The 16,194-nt window shown below is 44.4% G+C and overlaps 1 protein-coding gene across 3 annotated transcripts in view; it reads right to left on the bottom strand.

The window, feature by feature from the left end:
- FBXO42 (F-box protein 42) overlaps positions 1–16,194 on the bottom strand; it is a 102,392-nt gene that overhangs the window by 40,746 nt on the left and 45,452 nt on the right. For all 3 annotated transcript variants that reach the window (XM_513066.9, XM_054663022.1, XM_009449075.5), the window contains one exon: positions 7,198–7,332. In XM_513066.9, the coding sequence (XP_513066.4) occupies positions 7,198–7,332 (135 nt within the window). The remainder of the gene's footprint in view (positions 1–7,197; positions 7,333–16,194) is intronic.

Here is a 16,194-nt window from a genome sequence, read left to right as displayed (position 1 = left end):
TAGAGTCATTTATTTTTTATTATTTTTGTAGAGATGGGCTCTTGCTATGTTGCTTAGGCTGGTCTTGAACTCAAGCCATCCTGGCCTCAGAGTGGCCTGGCCTCAAGCCATCCTCCCACTCAGCCTCCTGAAGTGCTAGGATTACAGGTGTGAGCCACTGTGCCTGGCCTGTGCTGTCATTTAAGGGAAGTCAGGCCCTTTGTTTTCAGTGTCAAACTCTCGGCCAGGCACAGTGGCTCATGCCTGTAATCCCAGCACTTTGGGAAGCCGAGGCGGGTGGATCGCCTGAGGTCAGGATTAACCTCAGGTGATGAAACCCTGTCTCTACTAAAAATACAACGTGATGAAACCCCGTCTCTACTAAAAATAGCCTGGCCAACGTGATGAAACCCTGTCTCTACTAAAAATACAAAAAATTAGCTGGGTGTGGTGGTGGGCGCCTGTAATCTCAGCTACTTGGGAGGCTGAAGCAGGAGAATCACTTGAACCCAGGAGATGGAGTGAGCCGAGATCATGCCATTGCACTCCAGCCTGGGAAACAAGAGTGAAACTCTGTCTCAAACAAACAATAATAATAGGCCGGGTGCAGTGGCTCAAGCGTGTAATCCCAGGAGGCCGAGGCAGACGGATCACGAGGTCAAGAGATCGAGACCATTCTGGCCAACATGGTGAAACCCCATCTCTACCAAAAATACAAAAATTAGCTGGGCATGGTGGCACATGCCTGTAACCCCAGCTACTGGGGAGGCTGAGGCAGGAGAATCACTTGAACCCGGGAGGTGGAGGTTGCAATGAGCCCAGATCGCACCACTGCACTCCAGCCTGGTGACAGAGCGAGACTCCATCTCAAAAAAAATAAATAAATAAATAAATAAAAATAATAATAATAAACAAATGTCAAACTCTCATAACAATGAATTACTAGATACTACTACTTAAACATTTAATAGGAACCAAAAACTGAACCTCTCCCAAATATTTATTTTCCACTTCAGCAAATGGCCCCACCATCAACGTAGCTGTATAAACCTGAAACATAAGTCACCCTTGATTGGCCTTCTCATGCTCCTAAATCTAATTCATTAAGAAGTCTTGGCCAGGTGCAGTGGCTCATGCCTGTAATCCCAGCACTTTGGGAGGCCAAGGTGGGCGGATCACTTGAGGTCAAGGGTTCCAGACCAGCCTGGGCAGTATGGTGAAACCCCATCTCTACTAAATATACAAAAATTAGCCTGGTGTGGTGGCACACTGCTGTAATCCCAGCTGCCTGGGAGGCTGAAACACAAGAATTGCTTGAACCCGGGAGGCAGAGGCTGTAGTGAGCTGAGATTGCACCACCATACTCCAGCCTGGGTGACAGAGTGAGACTATGTCTCAAAAAAAAAAAAAAAAAGTTTTGTCAGTTTCTTACTGATATATGCTCATCTGAGTCTTGTCAATATTGATGGCCTTCTATCTAGTCTGGTTTACTTTCTTGCCTTCCTTCATTTCCTAAATAGAAGCAAAATGTGCTCTAAAATGTAAATTGAGGCAGGGAAAGGCAGTGGCTCATGCCTGTAATCCAGCACTTTGGGAGGCCAAGGCAGGAGGATCATTTGAGGCTAGGAGTTGAAGACCAGCCCAGGCAACATAGTGACACCCTAGTTCTACAAAAAAAAAAGAAAGAAAAGAAAACGTCCCGACGTGGGGGTGCAAACCTGTGGCTCCAGCTATGCAGGAGGCTGAGGTGGGAGGATCACTTGAACCCAGGGGTTTGAGGCTATAGTCAATTAATTATGATTGTGCCACTGCACTCCAGCTTTGGCAAGGGAGCAAGACTGTCTCTTTAAAAAAAAAAAAAAAAAAAGTAATCCAGATGATGACATTCCTCTCATTAAAATCTCAAAGGTTTCTGAGTCCCCACCTTAGTCTGTGAATAAGCTTGCTCCTGTCTTTATCTCAGCTCCCCCTGTGCCACTATCTCCCCTGCTCCTTAGGCTACATCCACAAAGGTCTGCTTTAAGCTCCTCTAACATGTCCTTTTCTTTGCTGCACCAGGCACATGCCATTCTCACTTCCCTCCACTATTCATTCTTTAGGTCTCAGCCAAAAACAAACAAACAACAACAACAAAAACAAACAAACAAAAAGTCTCCTGTTTAAAGTAGGTCTCCCCTAACAGCATGGGCAACATAGTGAGACCCCATCTCTACAAAACAATACAAAAATTAGCCAGGCATGGTGGTGCACGTTTGTATTCCCAGCTACTCAGGAGGCTAAGGCAGGAGGTCGAGGCTACAGTGAGCTGTGACTGTGCCACTGCACTCCAGCCTGGATGACAGAGTAAGACCTTGTCTCAAAAAAAGGAGCTCTCCCCTTATTCTATACTTCATTCCGTTTGTTTCCTTCATAATTTATAACAATTTGCTTACTTGCTTCTTGTTTCTTTCCCGTTACAATATAAGCTCCATGAGGGCAGGGGCCACAAAAGCAGGTGTAAATGGGAGGAGGTGTTACCTTGTTGGAAATGTCTGAGAAGTACTAGCTGTGGGTCTCTTTTAGTGTAAGATCTGTCATCCCAACACTCGTCACCACTCTACCTCCAATACCACTCTTTCTCCAGATGGAGCACTTCTATCATTTTGAAAGGAACTAAAGACAAGATTTCACTGGGAAATCACATTAATTCCAACTGGTATAGATGGAATTGTGTCCTCCACCAAATCCATATGGTGAAGCCCTAACGCCAAGGTGATGCTATGGTGGAGATGAAGCCTTTGGAAGACAATGAGGTTTAGATGAGGTCATGAGGGTAGGCCTCATAAGATGAATCCCCTTATAAGAAGCACAAGAAGCTGGGCACAGTGGCTCATGCCTGTAATCTCAGCACTCTGGGAGGCTGAGGTGGGTGGATCACCCGAGGTCAGGAGTTCAAGACCAGCCTGGCCAACATGGTGAAACCCTGTCTCTACTAAAAATACAAAAATTAGCCAGGCGTGGTGGCACACACCTATAATTCCAGCTACTCGGGAGGCTGAGGCAGGAGAATTGCTCCAACCCAGGAGGCAGAGGTTGCAGTGAGCCAAGATCGCACCACTGCACTCCAACCTGGGTGACAGAGTGACAAAAAAAAAAGAAGCACAAGAGATGCCAGAGCTCACTCTCTGCTACATGAAAACACACTGAGAAGGTGGCAGTCTGCAAACCAGGAGCTGGGAAAAGAATCCTCACTAGAAGCCAACGATGCCAGATTCTCATCTTGAATTTCCAGCCCTAGAACCGTGAGAAATACATTTCTGCTGTTTAAGCTACCCAGTCTATGGTATTTTGTATGGCACCCTGAGCTGACTAAGACACCAACCAATAGGAGAATGCTCTAATCTCATAACCACATAACCAAATACACATGTAAAAAGACATCTGATGCAGCAGTATTCTCTATCAAGACTCTCCACTCCCAACCAAAAGTGTTCCACTCCTTGCTTGATGCTCTTACTTCTCCAACAGCTACATTTTTGAAGTCTGAACACTGTTAAAGCAACTATTACCTTCCTGTACATACTCTGTTAGAAGACAACCTCACAACTGACAGTGCTCTCCCCTCAGTCACCCTCCAATCTACCTACCTCGATGCACTAAAATGAGTGAGTCAGGTACACCAAGACTTATAAACAACTATGTTTTATTCAGAAGGACTAATTGACATTTCAGTTAGGAAGTGATTTTGATTAGGACTCATGATAGCATACAGAAACATTGTCTCAGGGCATCTTACATGGGGTTTCTGCCTAAATGAGAATCTCATGGGACTTTTTTTTTTTTAATTTATTATTTTATTTTGAGACAGAGTCTCACTCTGCCACCCAGGCTGGGGTGCTGTGGCGCAATCTTGGCTCACTGCAACCTCTGCCTCCCGGGCTCAAGTGATTCTCATGCTTCAACCTCCTGAGTAGCTGAGGTTACAGGCACATGCCACCATGCCCAGCTAATTTTTTGTCTTTTTAGTAGAGATGGGGTTTCGCTATGTTGGCCAGGCTCGTCTGGAACTCCTGGCCTCAAGTGATCCTCTCACCTCAGCCTCTCGAAGTGCCAGGATTGTAAGCGAGAGCCACCAAGCCCAGGCTATTTTTTGAGACAGGGTCTCCCTCTTTCACTCAGGCTAGAGTGCAGTGGAGCAATCATCACTCACTGTAGCCTTGAACTCCTGGGCTCAAGCAATCCTCCCACCTCAACCTCTCAGGTAGCTAGGACTACAGGCACATGCCATCATGCCCGGCTAATTTTTAATTGTTTTGTAGAGACAGGGTCTCACTATGTTACCCAGGCTGGTCTCAAATTCCTGGCCTCAAGAGATCCTCCTGTCTCAGCCTCCTAAAGTGCTGGGATTACAGGAGTGAGCCACTGTGCCCAGCCAGGACTCTTTATTAAACAATTGTTTTTTATAAGTAGACATTTCAAAAAGCTCAGGTTTTCCTCCTTCTAAAACTAGCCTCTAATTGCAGATTAGGATGAGGGAGTAACTAGATTCTTTGAGACATTTTGTTAGAAAATTACTTTAAACATTCAGGAGTTTGTATGTTTTGTCAAAGGGAATATTCCAAATGCTCTATTTTTAAAAATTCATATTCCATAGAGAATGTAAATGATTGAAGCAGTTATTTCTCCAACATTTCTACTTTGGGAATTTCAAAGCATAACCTTTTCTTTGGCTTCCCTCCCTCCCTTCCTGCCTTCCTCTTTTTTTCCCTTCCTCTCTTTCTCTTTCTTTGTTTCTTTTTTTGAGACACAGTCTCACTCTCGCCTAGGTGTCTGGGCTTATATCTGTGGGCTCAAGCAATCCTCCTGTCTCACCCTCCCAAGTATCTGGGACTATGGAGGCATGCCACCATGCCTGGCTAATTTTTTGTTTTTATTTTTTGTAGAGATGGGTGTCTCACCATGTTGCCCAGGTGAGTCTCAAACTCCTGGCCTCAAGGGATCCTTCTGCCTTGGCCTCCTAAAGTGCTGGGGTTATAGGTGTGAGCCACTTCGCCTAGCCACAAAGCAGTCTTTAAACTTGATGGTTTAAAAAAAAAAAAGTCTTACTCCATATTACAGGGAGAAATAAGCACAGTAGTTGGCAGAGGCTATGAAGGTCCCCAAACCAGAGCTCCATTTTAACAAGAAAGAGCACCACCCATGCTAAATTATCAAAGGCATAAAGCTTGTTTACAAAATAAAGACAGTAATAGTATTTTGTGACTGAAACTATCAAAGCTCCTCTGAAATAAGACCTGTACAAGATCCCAAGCATGGTGGCAATAGGATGCTTAAGCTGAGAAGATCTTCTATATTTTAGAATCCATAACTCAGCTGAGACTGCAGTAAGCTGTGACTGTGCCACTGTACTCCAGCCTGGGTGACAAAGCAAGATCTTGTCTCAAAAAACAATACAAAACAAAACAGAAGCTGTAACTCCAAATATTAATCAATTTGCACTAAGTGCAATATGGTATAAAGGGCTAGAAAAGGTTATTCTCCAAAGTACAAAATTCTCAGGGCCCTGAAATAGTTCTAGCTATCAAACTTTTTATACGATTACCATTTCTTTATTATTCCAATAGTTTTTGTGGAGACTTGCTCTGTTGCCCAGGATGGAGTGCAACCTCCACCTCGTGGGTTCATGAGATTCTCCTACCTCAGCCTCCCAAGTAGGTGGGATTACAGGTACCCATCACCATGCCCAGCTAATTTTTGTATTTTTAGGAGAGACAGGGTTTCATCATGTTGGCCAGGCTGGTCTCGAACTCCTGACCTCAGGTGATCCGCCCGCCTTGGCCTCCCAAAGTGCTGGGATTATAGGCATGAGCCAGTGGGCCTGGCCTGTAGGTTTGTTTTTGTTTTTGTTTTTTATGAATGGCACAAACGGCCTTTATAGGTTGTGACAGGAAGTGGAAGAGAAGGGGATATAATAGCTCCTCCTCCTGGTGTGGCCATCTGCAGACTGGACCACCACCCTCCTACCCTCCAAATGCCAATAATTTTAATAAAGAACTTCATCTACACAAAGCCCAGCTCCACCCATGGTATCCACTCAGTAGGCTCCTCCTATATTTGCCTAATGTAGGCGGAAAGAACAGGAACTTAAGTTTTAGGGAAGCAAAATGCAGCTTCTTCTCATAAATAGGTTTAAGTCCCTGGCCTAGACATTCACAGTAGCGGTTATAGAAAGGGAAACATAAACTAGCCTTTTTAGCCCATTTAAAAATAGTCATTTAGTACTACTCCACATTTCTCCCAGAGAAGTGCAATAACTTATTTATAGTTACATGGAGAATTGGTGACTATGCCAGGAAATGAAACTCATGTCCCCTCACTCTTAGTCCTTTCTAATACACAATGATGCCTCCTATCTGGTAATCAAAGTAGTAAGGCAAGGCCTAAATAAATAAGGAACTTGCCCAATGGAAACCCAAATGTCCTTAGTCCTAAGACTGAGTCCTAATACTAAAAAGCCAAATGAATGTTTTGGGAAAAGCTTGCCAACAAACCTAGCAGAATACTTTATACTCAGTGGACACTATTTCTCCATCACACCAACCCCTCCAATCTATGCCTCCTCAAATTGCCCTGCCTCATGAGTGCAAAAACCATTGTTTTTATTTTTTCCCCCAGGAGAGGTTAGGTCAAAAATAAGAAAATAATCTAGTTTCTTTCTGCCAGGTTTCTGGCATAGTGGGACTGGGTAGGAATGTACCTACTGTGGAATCTTCCCACACCCCTGGGTTGTTAAGAGTAACTAGCAGAGGCACGTCCCATACACTCCCCAAATATCTGAGCTGGCAACAACAACAGATATTCAGAGACCTTAGCCCTAGGACAATAGCTTCTGTCAGTCAACTACAGTTCTCACGACTCTGTGTTTCTGTTCTTACTTCAACCTCCTACCAAATGATGTATCACACCTGTATGAGTATACTTGAGAAAACCATGCAAATGAATTCACACAGCAGTACAGCAATTTTGGCAGGGCACCATTACTAATGATAAAGTATAATTTAACAAAAAACAAAGACTTACACAAGCATATTACTATTATCATTTACATGGCACATTAAACTTAAGGACCTGAGTCCCAGTAACCTATCCTTGAGACCAACACCAAAAAAGATCAGGTAGAGTTTCCATGCCAAGGGAGTCACCTGGTAAGGAGGCAAAGATCAGCATTTCATCTCTTACCTGAAGCCAAAGGTCGGATCCACTCTTTGCTGTTTAGGTCAAGTCTCCAGAGGTCATTGAAAGCAGCATTGCAGCTGCTCTGGGTACAGCCTCCAAACACATACATAGACTGATTAGCATCATAATAGCATGCACCTAGAAAGAAAATACACAAATAACTGCTGTGAAAATTCTGAGGCCCTTCCAACATTTTAACCATAACATATATTTTTCAAAGCTTATTTCACACATTCAGCAATTTTGTTACCAAGTACCAAATTTCTATTACCAGCCTCTTGTCTCCAAGTGGATCAATATATTACCCTTTAAAACAAGGTCCAGAGGAAAGCTATGAAAATTTTATTTCTGAGCACACTAAGCAAGTTGACAATGATGTAACAGTGTAAGTCCAGCAAGAACACATAATAATTCACATTAAAGGTGCTCAAATGAGGGAAATTTCAGCACAGCTACATAATTAATCTAAATCTGCATCATTATCCTCTAGAGCTAAGCAAAGATATGCCAACACATGTACTCTGTCCTCCCATTCCTTTCCTCCAATCCTCCTATTGTTTTTGTTTTCAAATTAAACCTGAAGCACAAATCAATAAATGAATCTTTTTTTTTTCTTTCTTTCTTTTTTTGAGATGGAGTCTCCTTCTGTCAGCCAGGCTGGAGTGCAGTGGCAAGATCTCGGCTCACTGCAACATCTGCCTCCCAGGTGCAAGCGATTCTCCTGCCTCAGCCTCCCAAGTAGCTGGGATTACAGGTGTGCACCACCACACCCAGCTAATTTTTTTGTATTTTTAGTAGAGATGGAGTTTCACCATGTTGCCCAGGCTAATCTCGAACTCCTGACCTCAGGTGATCCACCCGCCTCGGCCTCTCAAAGTGCTGGGATTACAGGCATGAGCCACCATGCCCAGCCAATAAATGAATCTTTATATGACACACAATGAAATAATTTTAATCAATACTATGAAGTAACCACACATAAAGTCCAATGTGATTGAAGAAATACAGTTTTTATTAATTCCAAAGGCCAGTGGGGGAAACTCAATAGTAGTATGGTCTTGGACTAGTCCCAAAGCAACAGACTGAAAAAGCATGGAAATCATTAAGTCCCAATATGTATCCAAGAGCTACCAAGGCATGTTGGTTGGAGCCGACTAGAAAACAGAACGGTAACATTTAAAAAACACCAGGATCTCTAAAAAAAGCCTTCTTTGATTAGATGATTGTATACACATCACCAGGCATTCCTAAGAAAAAGAGGCAATGACTATAAGAAGGGCTGTTACCCAAAAACTACAAAGACCAAAGCCAGAGTCTAGAAAAGATGCATGAGTGCTAAGTTCTGCCCCTTGCGGTCTCTATCCTTTGGAAATGACGATCACATTCCTTACAGTCTTGCATTTGCCATCTTGGATTTCAGGAAGAGGCCCAAGCAAAGCTTTCCTTGCCATCCATTTCATGCACGCAGGAGGTAAAAATTAAATTAAATTAAATTAAGTAAACAAAAAAGACCTCTCAATGTTCATGTGAAACTAACGGTTCAGTGTCATATAAAAGGAAGGGGAAAGGAAAAAGAAATTCACAGATTCAGGCCAGGTGCAGTGGCTCATGCCTGTAATCCCAACACTTTGGGAGGCTGAGGCAGGCGGATCACGAGGTCAGGAGTTCGAGACCAGCCTGCCCAACATGGCAAAACCCCGTCTCTACTAAAAATAAAAAAATTAGCCAGGCGTAGTGGCACATGCCTGTAATCCCAGCTACTCAGGAGGCTGAGGCAGGAGAATCGCTTGAACCCGGGAGGCGGAGGTTGCAGTGAGCCAAGATTGCGCCACTGCACTCCAGCCTGGATGACAGAGCAAGACTCCATCTCAAAAAAAAAAACACCAACAAGAAATTCACAGATTCATTGCCCTGTGCATGGCTTTAATGATCATCTAGCATATTTGTAGGTCTAATTCAGTTTAGCACACCAATATTTTTAACGTCTCTTCTGAACTCTGGCACTAGTTACCCGAGTTCAGAAAAAGGGAAATGCTACTACTGTTGACTCATCCAATGCCACTACTATAATCACCTCTGTGATACACACTATACTAGCTCTGGGAATAAACTCCCCCCTCCCCCGCACCCCCCGCTTTTTGTTTTTTTTTGAGACAGAGTCTTGCTGTGTGGCCGAGGCTGGAGTCCAGTGCCACAATCTTGGCTCACTGCAACCTCCACCTGCCAGCTTCAAGCAATTCTTCTGCCTCAGTCTCCCGAGTAGGTGTAACTGGGATTACAAGCACACACCACCACACCCAGTTAATTTTTGTATTTTAGTGAAGATAGGTTTTCATCGTGTTGGCCAAGCTGGTCTCGAACTCCTGACCTCAGGTGATCCACCCGCCTCAGCCTCCCAAAGTGTTGGGATTACAGGTGAGAGCCAATGCGCCCAGCCCCCCACCTTCTTTTATTTTCCCTTAATTCAGCCCTCCTGTTAGACCCCTGGGACTCTCTACGGTAAGAAGGCCAAGTCAGAAAACTGAGCAAGTTAAGAGGTAATGAAAGCAGTATGTTTAGTGCCTTAAACCCCATAATCTCAGTCAGTGGAAGGGTTAAATCCAAATTATCTGACCTCTGACACTGTGGAATAATGGAGCTGCAGGCTTTTAAAATTACCAAAGAAATTAGACAAAACAGATCTGAAGAAATAAAATACCATCTAGCCATCAATAGGCTCACACCTGCAAAATATTTATGGTATCCCCAGAACTCTACTAAGAAGTCAAGTCCAGGCCAGGCGTGGTGGCTCACGCCAGTAATCCCAGCACTTTGGGAGGCCGAGGCAGGCAGATCATGAAGTCAGCAGATCGAGACCATCCTGGCTAACACAGTGGAAACCCCATCTCTACTAAACATACAAAAAAAAAAAAATTAGCCGGGCGTGGTGGCAGGCGCCTGTAGTTCCAGTTACTCAGGAGGCTGAGGCAGAAGACTGGCATGAACCCGGGAGGCGGAGCTTGCAGTGAGCCAAGATCCCACCACCGCACTCCAGCCTGGGCGACAGAGTGAGACTCCATCTCAAAAAAAAAAAAAAAAAAAAGTCAAGTCCAATGAATCCATGGCTCACATGTCAGATCTGTTAAGAACTACAAATAACAGGCTGGGCACAGTGGCTCATGCCTGTAATCCCAGCACTTTGGGAGGCTGAGGCGGGTGGATCACTTGAGGTCAGGAGTTCGAGTCCAGCCTGGTAAACATGGTGAAACCCCTCTCTACTAAAAATACAAAAATTGGTCTGGCATGGTGGCATGCACCTGTAATTCCCAGCTACTGGGGAGGCTGAGGCAGTAGAATCGCTCGAACCCGGGAGGTGGAGGTTGCAGTGAGCTGAGATTGCGCCACTGCACCCCAGCCTGGGCGACAGAGCAAGACTCTGTCTCAAAAAACAAAAACAAAAAAACCAAAGAACTACAAATAACAAAGGATCAAGTTAGAAGACATTAGACAAACAAAAGGACAATTACTGGAGCCACATTTTAATCTCCACTAAAGGAGCTCAACTCCAGATATCCTGGTCCTCTTAGACATATCTTGACCTAGTAATCCTAAAAAATGGGGAAATTTTGAAATGAGCCAACTGGTACCAGTTTGGCTCAGTAAAAGAACATTCTTCTCCTCTTGATATTCCAGACCTCCAGAAAAAGAAATTAGCAATGTCCTATGAGTTATTTATTTATTTTCTGAGATGGAGTCTCACTCTGTCACCCAGGCTGGAGTGCAGTGGCACGATCTTGGCTCACTGCAACCTCCGCCTCCTAGGTTCAAGTGATTCTCCTGCCTCAGCCTCCCAAGTAGCTGGGATTACAGGCGCCCACGACCACGCCCAGCTAGTTTTTGTATTTTTAGTAGATATGGGGTTCCACTATGTTGGCCAGGCTGGTCTCGAATTCCTGACCTCAGGTGATCCGCTCGCCTCGGCCTCCCAAAGTGCTGAGATTATAGGCGTGAGCCACCGCGCCCGGCCAATGTCCTATGACTTCTGAAACCTTAACTAGTGTCCATTATAACATTGCTTAATAAAACAAATCCATGATTTCATAACTAAAAGAGTCAAGGGTTTGTTACATCTCCCAGTTCCTCACAGATAACTCCTTGGCAGCTGCTTCCTTAGTGTAGCAAAAGAACACAGTGCCTGTATTTTTCAAAAAGGTAACAAACATTTTTCCTTTTTTATTTTTTTTCCTCGAGACAGTCTTGCTCTGTCACCCAGGCTGGAGTGAAATGGCACAATCTTGGCTCACTGCAACCTCTGCCTCCTAGGTTCAAGCGATTCTCCTCCTCAGCCTCCCGAGTAGCTGGGATTACAGGCATGTGCCACCATGCCTGGCTAATTTTTTGTATTTTTAGTAGACACAGGGTTTCACCATGTTGGCCAGGCTGGTCTCGATCTCCTGACCTCGTGATCCGCCCGCCTCGGCCTCCCAAAGTGCTGGGATTACAGGCATGAGCCACCGCACCCAGCCCACATTTTTCTTCTCTATTTGGACTGAAAACCCAGCCAACAGCGGGGCCCTGAGGTCCTTACCACATGTATTTTAATCCCACACTAAAATAGGGCAATTGGCATTTTCCTGCTTCTCTTGAGCAAACAAAGGTTTCTGGAAGAGGAAGGCACAGCCCAAAGTATGCAAAGCTAATGGCACTAAAATGGCAAGTTTCACACACTACTGTATTTTCAGTGACCAGCAGTCAATTATCAACAAAGTTGGGAGAGGAAGGGAGTCAATTTAGGCAGCTATATTTAGAACTCAGATATAATGGAATGAGAAAATAACTATCAATAATACGCTTAATTATTATTATTATTATTTTTTTGAGATGGAGTCTTGCTCTGTCACCCAGGCTGGAGTGCAGTGGCGCAATCTCAGCTCACTGCAACCTCCGCCTCCTGGGTTCAAGCGATTTTCCTGCCTCAGCCTCCCGAGTAGTTGGGACTACAGGCACGCGCTACCATGCCCAGCTAATATTTGTATTTTTGGTAGAGACGGAGTTTCACCATGTTGGCCAGGATGGTCTCAATCTCTTGACCTCGTGATTCACCTGCCTTGGCCTCCCAAAGTGCTGGGATTACAGGCGTGAGCCACCACGCCCGGCCACGCTCAACTATTTTAAGCACCCTAGCCTACTGAACTTTACTTATTGCCTATTTTTTATTTAAGACACCTATAGATTGATCTGAGAGGGGCAGGGGCAGGGAGGAAGACCCAACAAGTTCAAATGAACCTTTTAGGAAAAAGAATTTGAGCAACTCCCAGTGCTCCAGTAGTAATTTCCCTTTTCACAAGTTCCCAACCCAAACAGAAAATTTTCCTTTCAGAACATCTAGACCACTAGAATGTGCTATACAGTTACAGCTCACAGTACAGTATGAATACTGGGCTAACAAATAATACTGAGAATGTCTATTCCAACTGGTAAAACTCTTCAAGTTTTCTGAAATGGGCTTAGTTTACGACACATACTAATCATCCCTATTAAAATACAAGTCAAATAGTCACAATTTAATTACACACAGAGCAAGCAAACAGTTCTTCACAGTTCTGAATACTTCTCCACTATTCTATAATCATCTCAAGTGCAAGATCTTCCAGTAGTTTCATCTTTTCCATGGTGTATGGAGCATTCAATAAATACTCACTAAATGAATGATATGCTTTTGCATTTTCAGACGTCAAATTCTCTTCTGTTTCTTCACCTGTCTCCAGGGAAAGATCCTGAGGCATTTATCCCATGCTTAAAGAGACTATGCTGTCATGTGTCTCACACCAACAAGCCAGAACATATTTGATAAGGTCTCTAATTACGTAACTATGAAGAAGCAAGGGCGGTTATCCAGTCTGGGCCTGCTGGCTCCTGCAGGAGCATGATGAGCATTGTGTATGAAACTACCTGACTATATGTGACACCTACAACACTGAAACATTTTTCAATGCATGATGTTGGGGACTCAGGAGACCCCCTACATCAATCTGAAAAGGACATTCTACATTAATTAAAGCTTGCATGATTAGCTATGCACACATTCACCAAAAAGCTAGAATTGGCCTTTTTTTTTTTTTTTTGAGACAGAGTGTTGTTCTGTCGCCCAGGCTGGAGTGCAGTGGCATAATCTTGGCTCACTGCAACCTCTGCCTCCCAGGTTCAAGCGATTCTCCTGCCTCAGCCTCCCGAGTAGCTGGATTACAGGCGTGCGCCCACCACGCCCAGCTAATTTTTGTATGTTTAGTGGAGATAGGGTTTCACGATGTTGGCCAGGCTGGTCTCCAACTCCTGGCCTGAAGTGATCCACCTGCCTTGGCCTCCCAAAGTGTTGGGATTACAGGGGTGAGCCTCTGCACCTGGCCCTAGAATTGGCCTTTTTACTTCACCTGACTTTTTTGTCCCAGACTTTTCCATAGGAAAGATACTGTACTGTGCATACCTTTGTTGCACTTAAGTCCACAAAAATTATTAGGTATCAAAATATATTGATATCAAATTTATTAGATATCAACTATGAACAAGGTGTTGTGAAACAGTACAAGAAGGCTGGGTGCGGTGGCTCACACCTGCAATCCCAGCACTTTGGGAGGCTGAGATGGGCAGATTTCTTGAGCCCAGGAGTTTGAGACCAGACTGGGCAATAGGGCGAAACCCCGTCTCTACTAAAACTACAAAAATTAGCTGCGCGTGGTGGCAGGCACCTGTAATCCCAGCTACTTGGGAGGCTGAGGCAAGAGAATAGCTTAAATCTGGGAGGCAGAGGCTGCAGTGAGCCGAGACCGCGCCACTGCACTCCAGCCTGGGTGCTTGGGTGACAGAGTGAGACCCCATCTCAAAAAAAACAAAAAAACAAAAAAAAAGAAACGGTACAAGAATGTCTAAGACATGGAGCCTGTCTATCTTCAAGTAGACAACAATCTTGTGGGGGAGACATCATCATCATCCTACTTTTTTACAGCTTAAAATATATACATATATTTTAATTTTAAATAGAGATGTTGCCCAAATTGGTCTCAAACACCTGGGCTCAAGTCATTCTCCTGCCTCGACCTTAAAACATATTTTTACAAGTGTTTTCTTAAATGCATTTCTCAGCAATCTATGGCACAAACAGAATTTGTCATATCCATTTTTCAGACAAAGAAACTGTGGGTCAGACAAGCCAAGAAACTTGCTTCCCACATCCAAAGGTCTTTCCTTTTTAGCATGCAGCCTCTCTCACACAGATAATAATGGCAAAAGACAGATGGTAATAAATAATGGAGGAAGGTATGAACAGTATATTAGGGAAGCAGAGAGGAAGAAAAGAGCTTAATATCTACGGCGAGGAATCTGAGTGAAGTTGGTAAAAAATGTGGCTTTTGATTTTATCTTTGAGATGACTTTTAGAGAACAGGACACTTTCAGTCCATTAAGAAGGGCAGGCCGGGTGCGGTAGCTCAACGCCTGTAATCTAGGCACTTAGCAAGACTGAGGTAGTGTATTAGTCCATTTTCACACTGCTATAAAGAACTATCCAAGACTGGGTAATTTATAAAGGAAAGAGGTTTAACTGACTCACAGTTCCACATGGCTGGAGAAGCCTCAGGAAACTTACATTTATGGTAGAAGGCAAAGGAGAATCAAGCAACTTCTTACAAAGCAGCAGGAGAAAGAGCACAGGGGAAACTGCCACCTTTTTTTCTTTTTTGAAACGGAGTCGCGCTCTGTTGCCCAGGCTGTAGTGCAGTGGTGCAATCTCAGCTCACTGCAACCTGCACCACAGGGGTTCAAGCAACTCTCCTGCCTCAGCCTCCCAAGTAGCTGGGACTATAGGCACCCGCCACCAGGCCCAGCTAATTTTTGTATTTTTAGTAGAGACGGGGTTTCACCATGTTGGCCAGGCTGGTTTCAAACTCCTGACCTCAAGTGATCCGCCCTCCTCAGCCTCCCAAAGTGCTGGGATTACAGGCGTAAGCCACTGCGGCCAGCCGAAACCGCCACTTTTAAACCATCAGATCTCATGAAAATTCTTTCACTATAACAAGAACAGCATGGAGGAAACCGCCCCCATGATCCAGTCTCCTCCCACCAGGTCACTCCCTTGACACATGGGGATTACCACTGGAGGAGATGAGATTTGGGTGGGGACACAGAGCCAAACCATATCTGGCGGGCACACTGCTTGAGCTCAGGGGTTCAAGACCAGTCTGGACAACATGGCAAAACACAATTAAAAATTTCAAAAACTAATTCAAAAAAGAAAAAAAAGGAAGGGCAAATAGGGAAGTTTAAGACATAACAAGGAGGTTCATGTGGCTGAAGTCTGGCTACCTAAGGATGCAGCAGTGAGTCAGGCTGAAAAGGCAAGCCAGGTCCTTGAAAGGCAGGCAGAATGAAAACTCCTACATGCAGCACACTAACGCTGAAGCTTGCTGATGGAAGAATGCAAGGCTAGTTGCATGTTTCAGACTTGCAGTATTTCCCAACAGGAGCTCTTGTCATTTGGGGCAGGATAATTTTTTTATCTGTAGGACTGTCCTATGCACTGCAGGATGCTGCACATCCCTGCCCCTTGCCTACTTCATGTTTATACTGCTTTTCAGTGATGACAGTAAGCAATGACTTTACAGATTTCTTACAGATTTCCGAATGTCAGAGGAAGAGGAGATACTGTCCCCAGTTTTAGAGGTGGTTATTAATGGTCTTTAGTCCAGGTTCACATGAAGATAGAAGAAAGGCAAGAAGATAATTGTTTTTTTTTTTTTGAGACAGAGTTTCGCTCTTGTTGCCTAGGCTGGAGTACAGTGGCACGATCTTGACTCACTGCAACCTCCGCCTCCCGGGTTCAAGTGATTCTCCTGCCTCAGCCTCCTGAGTAGCTGGGATTACAGGTGCCTGCCACCATACCTGGCTAATTGTTTATATTTTTATTTTATTTATTTTTGAGACGGAGTCTCACTCTGTCGCCGAGGCTAGAGTGCAGTGGCGTGATCT

The sequence above is a fragment of the Pan troglodytes genome, chromosome 1 (assembly GCF_028858775.2).
Source record: "Pan troglodytes isolate AG18354 chromosome 1, NHGRI_mPanTro3-v2.0_pri, whole genome shotgun sequence".
Lineage (NCBI taxonomy): Eukaryota > Metazoa > Chordata > Mammalia > Primates > Hominidae > Pan > Pan troglodytes.
This window is presented reverse-complemented; position numbering and strand designations above follow the sequence as displayed.